At 41.8% G+C, this 12809-nt stretch overlaps 1 protein-coding gene across 2 annotated transcripts; it reads right to left on the reverse strand.

The window, feature by feature from the left end:
* Positions 1 to 667: 667 nt before the first annotated feature.
* Positions 668 to 12709, reverse strand: mdc1 (mediator of DNA damage checkpoint 1). Of its 2 annotated transcripts, XM_044208842.1 has the most exons (12): positions 12603 to 12709; positions 11739 to 11903; positions 11080 to 11622; positions 10913 to 10991; positions 9496 to 10769; positions 8464 to 8520; positions 5088 to 8371; positions 4426 to 4563; positions 3757 to 3939; positions 3481 to 3606; positions 2246 to 2356; positions 668 to 2124 (listed from the first exon to the last, which is right to left on the reverse strand). In XM_044208842.1, the coding sequence occupies exons 1-12, from the start codon at positions 12661 to 12663 to the stop codon at positions 1921 to 1923; spliced, it is 6225 nt and encodes a 2074-aa protein (XP_044064777.1). In that variant the 5' UTR covers positions 12664 to 12709; the 3' UTR covers positions 668 to 1920. The 2 variants fall into 2 exon arrangements, with proteins under 2 accessions (XP_044064777.1, XP_044064778.1); XM_044208843.1 differs by lacking the exon at positions 12603 to 12709 and having other exon boundaries at positions 11739 to 12203.
* Positions 12710 to 12809: the final 100 nt, after the last annotated feature.

The following is a 12809-nucleotide window of genomic DNA, read 5'->3' on the forward strand; positions in this document are numbered from 1 at the left end:
ATCACATCATTTTCACCTAATTATCCACAAAACAAAAGCATTTTATTGGTCGATTGACTTGAAAGAAAATCTGCCAATGTCATGGTATTCAGCCAATAAGATACCAGAAATAAACGAATAATCAAATCTGCACAACTTCCATCACCGAGGAAACAAACCCAAAATCTAACTTTTCACACCGTTCAATCTTAAAATACAAACAGTCCACATGTGTTGAAAGATGCTCATCTGTTCAGTACTACCTAAAAGACCTCTTGAAAAAAAAAAAGGTTTCAAGAAACAAACCTGAGCCTCGCTGATCCTCAAGCTAAAGGACTTCAGAAGAGTCAACTGTCTTATTTTACAAGTTAAAGAGATAGGCTAAGGAGAGATCAGGTAAGGGTCTTCATTGATGAGTCACAGGTCTGAAGTCTTGTACTTCTTTTCCGTTTTAAGCCTTAAGGTTCATTATTGACTTTGATAATGGCAGTTTGGCAAAAAAAATAAATAAATAAAATACATGGTCCACTTAATGTTTCCGATGCCTTCCACCACATCTTGTGTTTTTCCTCAACCGAGCAACACATCAAAGCCTAAACAATACAGACACTAGCAGTATATAATTAAAAAAAACAAAATATGCAGATTAAATATACTGTTGGAAAAGTAAATAGGCCTACGCATATTGTTAAACATAATAGAAAATATTTAATGTTTTCATTGGTAATACAGACAGACTTCATGATGTGACAGTGCCAAACTGAGATATAAGCTATTTAACAGTTCTAAAATCAAACTTTGTTACAAGTGAAAGAGTCCATCCTAAATACATCAACACTGCAGCAAGTTGAAAGATTTACAGTGGGTCAGGAAAGAAAGCAAATGTGAGTTCTGTATACTGGTCTTTTTGCATACAAAAAATTAACACACTGTAGGTAAATGTATGGTAAGGACAAACACTATAAGATATTGATGAAGAAGCAGCATCAGCATTCAGGTGCGTATATCTGTGTCTCATCCCTGGAGGTAATAGGAATGGATGAAGCCTTAATGGAGTAGATGGTGATGGTTAATGGACAAAGGAACAACAGACACACTGGTGGGTTCATGATTACCTTGGTATAAAAAGGCACTACGCACTTCTTATCTGGACAGGAAACAAGCTTTTTTCATCCACTGATCACCATAGCTGACAGATTTCAAAACAGACCCCATCGGTTCCACTATTTCACCACCCAAACATGATTATACAACTCCCACTTCATGGCTGGTTACCTGGCAAACTGGCTGAGTGAGTTGAAGCACTTAGCACACATAGAGAGTAGCAGCAATTTAGCAGTGTTAATTCCTGCTCTGCTTGTTATCGTTGTACAAGGAGAGGGGTGGAGCACAGGGGAGGATGAGAGGGGGAACGTGACAAGGACGGTTAATGGGTAATTATTTCCCACCCTGTGTAGCAGCAACATCGCTTTTAGCTTTTGCAACTTTAAAAACTACGTTTTCTTCACATGTACAAGGCAAAAGGTAAGATTGTAAGAAAAGACTGTTCTGAAAGTAGATTTCTGAAATATAAAAATTGGAGACACTTTATCCCTTTGGTACGTTTCCTAAATTTTGCTTCTTCCATCGCTTTTCCAATGTGATGCTATACGTGTAAAATTAGTTTTTAACATTTGACAGCTAACAGTAAAATTACACACATGCACACTGTGGATGTATACAGTGTGTTTACAACCATGCAAGTGAACAACAAGTGATCAACTTTTGCTGCATATGTCAAATACATTCTTCTAGTCTTTCATACAGCAAACAGCTGACTCACTAGTGTTTCTACTGGTCTCTGATTTGAAAGGGAATCTATGAGCGATGGAAAAACCACACTGTGGCAGATTTCTTACACGCAGACGGTGCCACATTCTTTTACAATATACCCTGGTGGTACTAAGTCTTCTTCCTGCCCCTCCCTCTGCCTCCTGCAGTTGGCAGATTGCTTGTAGGAGCAGAGAGCGAGTGGGTCTGAAAGTTAAGTTTCTGCTGAAGGGTCCCTGTGAGAATGAACTCAGCAGTGACAACTGGGATAGATGCAGAGAGAGCCGGGCCACATAGCGGCCAGTCCTCCTCACAAGAAATCACTACAGTCTGAGGCTGAGAAGGAGGAAGGGAGGAGAGACAGAAAATAAATAAGGAAATAATTGCAGATATATTGAATGATAAGATGTGAAGACACACCTCCACAAAATAATGTTAATTTAAGTTTGACTGGTACCTTGTGAGAAGTGGGCATCTTAGGAAGAAAGGTAGCTCCACTGCAGGTGATTATGTCTTTCATTTGAACTGGCTCCGGCTTCACTGACTTTGTAACATGGATCTCATATCCCTAAAAGAAAAAGAAGATGATAAGAGATGCAGTACAGAACATGTAAAGAAATATGATTTCTCTCTATTTTTATTTAATCTCTGCAACAACACCACAAGAAATCAATACAACGCCCTTATGAATGGAATTTGGTATTATACATGTATACCGGTCTCTTTTTTAGTATCAGCATAATATGTGGTATCAAACTATCCCATAGCAGCTTTGATGAGACAGCGTAGGGTAGAAAGAGTATGTAACAGAAATGGAAACATTACTGCCTGCTTCCCTATGTGAAGTGACAATAAAACATAACCAGTATATTAACAATAAATGTCAAATTACTTCAATCAAGCCACAGTCTAATGGTAAACAATCAATACTGTGCTCTTGTAAAGATGTGAGTACATTGTAGGTTAACAGTCAAGGGTTTCAGATCCCTTACAGGCTCAGGATGATTCTAACACAAACATTTATGGATTCCCACCCTGACTCACTATTCATGACTATCAATATTATCCACCACCCCTGTGCCATATAACTTCCTTATATGAAGAGAAGGTAGCCTTCGGAGAATTAGATACCTGTAAAATATATTATTTTCCTATGATGATTATAACAATGGTAGTAGTGATAATAATAGTTACATTTTTCCATGTTTTCAATTAAGGTGGGCTAATGGCCAGCTTAGACTGAACATAACTGCTTTAATTCAAACTGCTGACATACATATAAGGCAATAAGAAACATCTGACATCATCTTGCAACCTACAAAATACATCTGCATTATATTTTTGACTTCTGAATCCCACCAGGAGGCTGAGGAATTAATGAAATTAACCTAAAATATCCAATGAGGGCAAAGAAGGCTGCATCTCGGGACCGTTCAGTCAGTATGACGACTAATGATGAAACATATTTTCACACCTTTCCTCTTGGACAGTATAATGTGTAGTTGGTGATAAACCTCACAGCTCAAAGTCTAATCAGTCACCTCCGGGCCGGGATAGCCGATAAACGCATCAAGCAAAAAAACTGCAGAATTTAACCCGCCATCTGCCAAGGGAAATACCACAATGACACTGTCAACCTCTCACTCAAAAATATGAGCACAGAAATAAATGCTATGACTAAGTTAAGAGTACCTGTAAGAGAGGTTGACTGCCGGCAATCCTCAGAGACTCCTGCAGGCAGAAAATGAACTTCTTCTCCTGCTCCGGATCCTTCACAATGAAATCATTAGGAGACAGGAAGCTCCCAGCCTTACCACTCTGAAACCCAGAGAAACACAACAAGAGCAGTGAGTGTATATTTGAGTATGTTTGTATGTGAGTGTCGTATTAGTGTATATACTTCCATTCATTTTTCAGAGAGGGAAAACTGGTCTGGGGGCAGTTTAAATTACTATTATGGAAAATAACCTTTTCCAGCCAGTGCGTGGTGACAATAGGGACTCCTTTAGCCACTGCACACAGGAACTTGACAGTCCTGCGCACCTTATCAGTGACCAGACAGTTCATGTCAGCCATGCCTTTAGCTATGCAGCCTCCTAAACGAGCCAACACTCTCTCCCCTGTTTCATCCACCATGCCTGTGAACAGCACCTGAGACAATGACACAGAGATTATTCAGAAATCTCAAACTTCAGTTTTTGTTTGGTCTAAAGCCGTGTTAACTCAAGAAAAGGTTTCTGGTAATCTGGCAATCTGTCATCGTATGAGGTTAAAATTTAGGAAATGGGGGCATTGATAAAAATCTGATTCTGGTTTCTGTAAGTTTGGCAAAGCATAGCCTTGTCATGCATTTCATCATACATTTTTGTTGGTTCAAATTAAATTCTCACTCCTAGTGGATAACAGAGCAGTCTGCTTAGAGGAGAACCAAGCGGAAATTTGATGCAACTTAAGCTCAAAAGTAACCTGCACAAACAAACCAAAATAACTTAAATTCTCTATAATTTGACTGAATCACTCTGATCATCATCGGTGTGAATGCACCCTTAGAATGTGTTTATCATTACGAGGAAATTACCCTCTTGTGCATAGTTTTCCAGACAAATTTGACCACATGTTTACAAAGACATATAAAACCTTGTAGGTCTGGCTGGCAACTCGTAATCGACCACTAGCTGCCGTGGCAGCGAAGGAGGAGCGAGGGGTCTTTGCCACAGGCGAGGAGTCCACAAGAGCCTGTCGCTTCCTGGATACACTGCTGGTTGGAGTCTGGGGCTGTTAAATGGGAGAGAAAGGGAAGTGGGGAGGGTGGGGAATGAAGAGAGAAGAACCAAAACAGTGCAAGAATTACATAAGACAAGGACAAAGCATGAAACACACAAAGAGAATGGTGAGGATCGAAGGAGCAAAGAAAGCAAAGGTCATAAAACGGAAGTGTAGGAAGTGACTGTGTGGCCACTAAACTACTTAATGCATTAGTATATTAATGGTAATGCAGAGCAGTTTACACTACTCTTGTTGATGAGAGAGTGGGAGACCGAGACAGTCCCTGATGTTGGTTGCAGTCCATTACGATGGTTGGAAAGGCTGACTCATAGACAGAAATGCACAGTCCTTTGGCCAAGATAAAAGCCTTCCTTTTCAAGAACATAAGTTCCTGGACTAATTATATACTACTCAGCTTTCCGTTTGGTCTGATTTATGTTTCAGGCCTAACATATTTTTGTCTCAATCAAAATAACAACTTGTGAGACCTCAAAATTCCTAATGCATGTTTAAAAGTTGAGTAATTAAGTCACCTCTGATGCTTCCATGTGTGCATCCTGATCAACACATGTTCCACTTTCTTCCGGCTCCTCTTTCTTCTTTTTCTTGACCGCTGATGGCCGACCTCTGCCTCTTCTCTCAACAGCCTCCTCCTCCATTTTCTCACTCTCTTCTTCCACCTCCACTTCAGTGGGGTAATCTTTTGCATTCTTCTTTGCTTGAGTGCTGGACACTCTACCTCTCTTAGCTTGGAGAGGAATCTCATCTTTCGTTTCACCTTTTGCTCCTTCGTCTGCTGGCTCTGTTGTTTGGACTTTCTCCTTCCCTTTGGAAATTTTGGAGCTACTGCTGGAATCATCTTCTGTATTTGCCTCCAACTCTCTTTTTCTTCCTTTTCTTTTCTCTTTAGCCTCATCTCCATCACTGACTGCAGGAGCTACTGGTGCTTCCACAGTCTCGCTCTTTACTGCTTTCTGGCCTCTGCCCCTGACATTCCTTTTAGGCAGAAATGATTCTTCACTGGCACATCCTTCCTCCTGATTTGAAGGGTCTTCTGCAGGTTCAGAGCCATTTGCGTTGGCTCTCCGCCGCCCCCTTGTGGTACTAGCCTGCTGAGAGTCTGTCTTCTCTTTATCATCTTCATGGGTAACCTCATTAGAGGATTCCTCTGCTTTCCTGCACTTCCTGCCTCTGGTTGAAGGTTTGGGAGCTGAATTCTGATCACTCTGACTATTGATAGGAAGGATGGTGGCTGCCTCTGTTTTCCTCCCTCGTCCTCGCTGCCTGCCTCCTCTTCCTCTGCTCTGAGAGCTTAGGCTGTAGCTGGAAATCTCAGAGTTGAGGGACTTGGTTGAGTTAGACCTTGAAAGGACTCCCTGAGGAGAAATATCATTACTGTCCTGTTCTGTTGGCTCTGCAGCCACCATCCTCCTTCTATTACTGCTTCTGGCGATGGCTGCCTGGGGTGGCTCACTGGTCCTCCTTGCTCCTCTGCCTCGGCCTCTCTGGCTCTGCTGGGTGTTAACACTTGAAGCAGACCTCTCTGAGCTGACAGAGTTGGAAGAGTTGGAGCGAGATCTGGTTCTCCTTGCTGGGACATCATCATTGGTTGATATGGTTGAGTCTTGTTCTGGCTCTGTTGCACATGGGGTATCAATTGTTCTTCTGGCTGATCTTCGACTTCTTGCGGGTGCTTTGGGCTTGTTTTCTTCTTCTTTGTTTTCTTGTTGCTCTTTTATTTGTTTTTCTTTGGCCAGTCTTTCCCTCTCATGTTTCTCTTCTAGTTCCCTCTTTTCTGTCTCCAATCTTTCTTTTTCTTCCTGTTCCTTTCTTTCCTTTTCTATTCTCTCTTTCTCTTCTCTCTCCAATATCTCCCTCTCTTCTCTTTCAGCCTTTTCACGCTCTAATGTCTCTTTTTCTTCCTTCTCTTTTCTTTCCCTCTCCAGTAGTTCTTTTTCCTTTTGTGTCCTATCAGCTCTTTCCTTTTCTTCTTCTTCCTTTCTTTCCCTCTCTATTCTCTCTTGTTCTGCTCTCTCCTGCTCAAGTCTTAACCTTTCGGCATTTTCAGCCTGCGATCTTTCTTGTTCTTCCTTCTCTTTTCTTTCTAATTTTTCTTGTTCTTCCCTCCTATGCTGCCTTTCCTCCTGTTTCCTTTCTCTTTCATTGATCTCTGCCCTTTCCTTCTCCATTCTTTCTCTCTCTTGTTGTCTGAGCTCTGTAACATCTTTCTCCTCTCCCAATCTCCCTTCTACTTGTTCCTTTATTAGGCTGTTATTTTCATCATACTTGTTTCTTTCTGTTTCAAGCCTTTCTCCCTCTTCCTTATCATCTTTCCATTGCCTCATGGATTTTTTCCCTCTAGCTTGCTTAGCCTGCTCTACCTCCTCCTCTTCCTCACTCTCATCAGGCCTTGATTTTCCTCTCCTTCCTCTGGTAGTTGGCAATGCTTTATTCTTCCCTCTTGTCTGTCTCTTGGGAGGTTCAGAACACTCTGCCTGCTCCTCCTCTTCTCTTAATTTTGCCCGGGTCCCTCTTTTATCTCTAACAATGATGCCACTGGTTGCAGCTTCAAATTGTCTCCCCTTTCCCCTCTGAGGCCACAGGGTAGCTTTTGTTTCCAATGGCTGTGTTTCAACAGTGGAGGCCTCAGAATTTGTGAGCGGTTGTGTCTCCTGTTCTTGAATTTGCAGTGGCTTTGCTCTTCTTTTTCGTGGACCGGGAATCGAGTCCTCATCATCACTTTCCTCATTTCCACTTGTAGCCATGGGCTGAGTTTCAGAACTAATGAGGGGCTGTGTCTGCTCCTCTTCAAGTTGCAGTAGCTTTGCTTTTCTTTTTCGTGGACCGAGAATCGAATCCTCATCACTTTCCTCATTTCCACTTGTAGCCATGGGCTGAGTTTCAGAACTAATGAGGGGCTGTGTCTGCTCCTCTTCAAGCTGGAGTGGCTTTGCTTTTCTTTTTCGTGGGCCGAGAATCAAATCCTCATCATCACTTTCCTCATTTCCACTTGTAGCCATGGGCTGAGTTTCAGCTACAGACAGAGCTTCAGTGAGGTGCCTCTCCTGAGGTTGAGCTGCCTCCCCATGTTCTTCCCTCTCTTCTGTTTCATTCTGTGGTTTGGGCTTAACTTGAAATACAGAGGAAAGAGGATTTTCTTTATCCAAACTCTCCTCTTCCTCAAAGGCAGACATTGGTTGGGTTTCAGCCATGGCAAGAGTAGATGATGTGGGAAAGTCTAATGGCTGAGTCTCAGCAGTAGCAGTGTTTTTTCTCTCATCTTCATCTGTTTCATCCTCTGAATCACTGTAGGGCTCTGAAATATATGCCTGTGTTGCTTCTAGGGCCAAATCTACCTGACCTTCTTTTTCAGACATTACTGAACATCTGGCAGGTTCATCATCCTCTCCATATGCCTTAGCCTCCAGATTTGAATCATTCTCTAAGGAGGTTCTGTTTGCATTCGAGATAGCTGCATATGTTTGGGTGTCTTCCAGATTCACACCCCCTTCCACAGAGAGAAAAGCTTGGGTGCTTTCCATGGCTAGAGCTTGGGCCTGACCCTGCAGGCGGCTGCTATCAGACAATCCCAGCTGGAAAGACCCTCCTCTGCTGGACTGTTCAACTTTTTCATCACCAGAAGACTCAAGGCCAAAAGCTTTGGTGGGATCCATGGTGTGATCCCCCGGAGGGTTTCGCTGCCCATCTCTGGTCTGAAGAACGAAGGACTGCGTCTCAGCCACGACAAAGTCCTCATCCTCCTGGCTGTCTGAGCAGGAAGACAATGCTTTAGGTCTTACAGCAGGGGCTACTGTACCTGGGAGACCAAAACAAAGAAGTTTGTACAAGGTTAAAATGAATATTTTCTCTATGATACACCCACTGTCAGACACAAAGTAATTTACTCACGTCTAAAGGGACCTGAAGAGGGACTCAGGAAAGCCTGAGTCTCCATATCTTCCACTTCTGGAAACATACCAAAGTAAAAATAACAAAATTAAAAAACAATTTAAACATGCTTATATTTCATGTTAAAACATGTGAAACAATTTATACAGTAGATCAAGCAGGTCATGGTGTGTCTTCCATCTGGTTTCCCTTCATTGATTATTTGGAAAATCTATCCATTCCAGCATCTCTTGATTGCTAAATTCATTCATAGGCAGACCTCACGCCTACAAAATATTGTCGTTATTGCTTTATTTTTCCTCTTTGATACAGTTTTAAGTTATATTTATTTTTGCCTTGATCCTTGAATCTGTGCAGTACTCTCCCACACCTGAGAAGTTGTTACATAAAGAGCCCACTGCAATATGGCAGGATTGTTCTGTCATTAAAATGTATGAATAGGCTTTATGTCACACCTATACTCATGGGGAGGCTGTAATTAATGTAATATTGTATTTTTCTTTTCTTTGTCATTGTTGTTTGTACTGTTGATACTGTTTTGTTGAATTGGGGTGAATTAGTAAATAAAGTGGGGGTGTTTTAATAAGCTAAACAAATGCTAAAAGTGTTGTCTAAATAACTCCATTTTAAAAACAGCAAGAACCTGAAATAATAATACAATTAAATGAAAATGTGTTTTATTCTAGAGCTGCAACGATTGGTCAATTAATCAATCAACTGAACGTAAATTGCCAACAATTTTTATAATTGATTAATTGTTCCATTCATTTTTCAAGTAAAAGTGGCAAACATTCTCTGGTTCCAGTTTCTTCATTGTGAGGACTGTTGGTCGAACAAAACAAGCATTCAGAATACATCACCTTGGGCTGTGGGAAATCATAAGGGCGATTTTTCACTATTTTCTAACATTTTATAAACAAAACAATGAATTGAGAAAATGATCAGCAGATTAATCAATAATGAAAATAATCTTTAGTTGCATCCTACATTCTTTCCATTAAGTTCTTATTGGAAGATTAATTGACTGATTACCTGTCAATTGTACAGGAGTAGAGCAGTTCTGCAGAAGGGGAGCCAGCAACCCAGGTGTATTTTCTCCGCGCAGGCTAGGAATCTGGCCCTCACCTGCCTCTCCAAAATCCACCTCCTTATCTTCCACATCTGTGTCACTGTCCACTTTAGGGTCGGCTGGATTAACCCCATCCCCGGAAGGGGGCACGCTGGAATCATCCACATCTGTGTCTGCATCAGAATCTGACTGAAAAGCTTCTGACGTGGTACCAGGAGCAACTGACAAGGTTGTGACAACAACAGGTACAACCAGAGGAGAATTGTCTTCCATATCTGTGTCACTGTCAGACAGAATATCCAAATCAGCTCCTGTGTCTGCAGTAGTGCATGATTCTGTGACACCAGACACCACCAAGGGTTCACCGATGGCAGGGGCAGGAATAGCTTCATCATCTGTGTCAGTGTCTAGATGCAGGCTGTGAGGAGTGGCAGGGGCAGATTCAGGCCCAATTGGCTTGATATCTAATCTAGTGGGGGTTTCATCTATTTTAGGGCACGTCTTATTTGTTCCAGATTCCTTTTCTTCTTCCTCATCAACATCTGTGTCACTGTCTAGGTGGAAATCTTTCAGCTGCATTGAGGGAGCAGCTGTGTGTGTGCTCTGAAATGACATGGGTTTTGCTTTTGTAGCAGCGTCTGACACAACAGCGTCATCATCCACATCAGTGTCACTGTCCATAGTGATGGCCTCTGGCTGAATAACTGAAATAACATGAGGAGGTCTGGTGTTGTCAGCAGAAAAAGGCATTGATTTGGGAACTTTGTCTAAGGCATCATCATCATCATCGACATCTGTATCACTGTCAATTAGAAACTGAGCTGTGTTTGGTGGTTGATCAGCTTGTTGGTTTGTATTCAAGGTCACAGGACCCACAGATACCACCTCTTCCTCCTCTCCCTCCACATCAGTGTCACTGTCCACGTTAAATGCAGGGATCGCATCTGTGAAGACTGCCGGTGTAGATACAGGCAATTCATCTACTCCTGTAAGACTGACATTGCTTTCCTGTTTTACTGGCACATGTTGTCCACTTTCCTCAGACTTTCTCCCTCCTAGGGCTGCTCTTTCTTCCTCCCTTCCTTCCTCCTCTTCACTGTCGTCCACAATTGCAAGTGCTTTTTTTTCCTTCAGCTCCTGTCGCCCCACATCTACGTCTGTCCCCTCCTTGCTGAAGCTGACATGTCTGAAAGGCCTATTTTTAGTGGAGTACGGTGTGATGGGACTTTCGTCCTCACTGTAAAACAGCGGAAAACAACATGTCAAGCATTATAATTCAGAAGTGAAAGAAGAATTAAACTATATAGAAGCACATACTTACAGGGATGGTTATGAATTTACATGTTTAAAAAATCCTAAAATAAGATGTTGCTAATATACCTTTCAGGGACTATTTTGTTTGTGGGACTCAAGAATGTTGAACAAGTGGGACTGGATTTATGGGAGTCAGAATCGGACACTGTAAAAGATAATAAAGATGTAAAACATCAAAAAACAGGGCTTCATTTCTATACGTGTACATATATATATACACATAATATATATACCTAGAGCCTTGCGCCTTCTATCGCCTTCTCCCCCTCTTTCCCCGTCTGAGTCCGTGTCAGATTCTGGGACCAGGGTCCCCTGCGGCTGGGTTGGAGTTTGCTCAAAGGACAGGCAACCACCATTGACATGTTTTTTGCTGCCTGTGCTTGTGTCAACTCTCTTTTCTTCTGAGGTATCTGGCAGCCTCGTCTTTAGCCCTGAATTTCTGCTCACAGGAGTCCTCATGTCTCCTTCAGAAGAGACTCCATCTACAGCACAGCTGACATACTGACATGGGATGTCCGCCACCACCAAACTGTCACTTTCACTGAGGGCATAGCGTACATTAGGAGTCAGCTTTAAGCGACCCTTGCGGGTCCCATTCATGCTCCCTAGGTCCCAAACCAAAGCCTCTATGTCCACTTCACTATGACAACCTCTTCTACGGTAGACAGAGAGGCAGATGGTAGCGTGCTGCTTGGATATTGAGGGTGCTGGCAAAGGTAGGGTGCAGGTGTTGGGGTCACGGCCCAGCACATTATCTCCCAAAAAGAGGGGCAACTCTGTGTGACAGAGGACATCCATTATAAGAAATACATACATAAGACCTATTCAAACAAGTTAGGCAACATAAAATATCAAACTATTGGTGCAATAACAGCAGCAGTATACCACCCACCTGTCTCAGGGATGTATTCATTTTTTAAGATGCACAGTTTAGCCAATGGTCGTCCCCTCTTATTTCCATTTTCCTCTTCGTTTTCTTCCTCATCTGACTCCAAGATTGAGTCACTGATCATCTGAGTTGCATCCATTCCGCACACAGGGTAAAGCAGGACGACTGCTATACTTAAACGCAGATAAATGGCTGTTTAGGCTGTGTTGTTAACGTCTAACGTTAATTCCACCAACGTTAGCTTTAACTAGCCTTGAGAACAGAATATACGTTAACTAGCGTTAGTAGATATTACTAGGCAACTCCATGCGGCTAAGGTTAGCCTAAAAGGCTAATTGATGATCTCTTTAGCTATACTTTACTGCTGTATTCTTGCTAACATCCCATTTGTACCAATGATCTGGCTAAATAGCGTTAAGCAACGCTAATACAACTTTTATTGAACGTGCATGAACAGTTACACAAACACATCACTTCCGGTCAAAACAAAACAAAACGGAAAAGACGTTAACCGACGTTAATTCAGGTAATATAATTCAAACGGCAACATCACAATTTCATGTTATAACAAACCTAACCACTCATTGTGTAATTTCATCTTCATTGTCAATGACTACCAAATAATGTACTCAATTTTAAAAGTAATTTGCTACTACTTTCCAAAAAAATGACAATACCAATTAACTATCGGGACAATTACCATGAAAACTATGAAGGAAGTTTACGTGGTTTTACGAGTGGCTTGACCGTAATTCACCCAAATGCGTGAGCTCATAGGTAAATTTGCAATGTGGTTGCATTACGATTGTGTCTACACATATGTTTCTTTCTACTACGGAAAAGGAAAGTTCGTACTTTGATACCCACCTTCACACGCTTTGCCTTGCTCAGTGAAAATAAAAAAATAAATAAAAAAGTAAATACACATCCTGGAAAATATTTGACCACACCCACAATAGGCGTGTTAACTACAGGCTATTGGCCAATATACCTGTCACTCACGCTGAAATCTGTTACCATTGGACATTTAAACTTCAGTCTCAGAGCCAGTCGTACTTAAAAAGTCTCTGATTT

Source organism: Siniperca chuatsi, linkage group LG9 (genome assembly GCF_020085105.1).
Source record: "Siniperca chuatsi isolate FFG_IHB_CAS linkage group LG9, ASM2008510v1, whole genome shotgun sequence".
Classification (NCBI taxonomy): Eukaryota; Metazoa; Chordata; class Actinopteri; order Centrarchiformes; family Sinipercidae; genus Siniperca; species Siniperca chuatsi.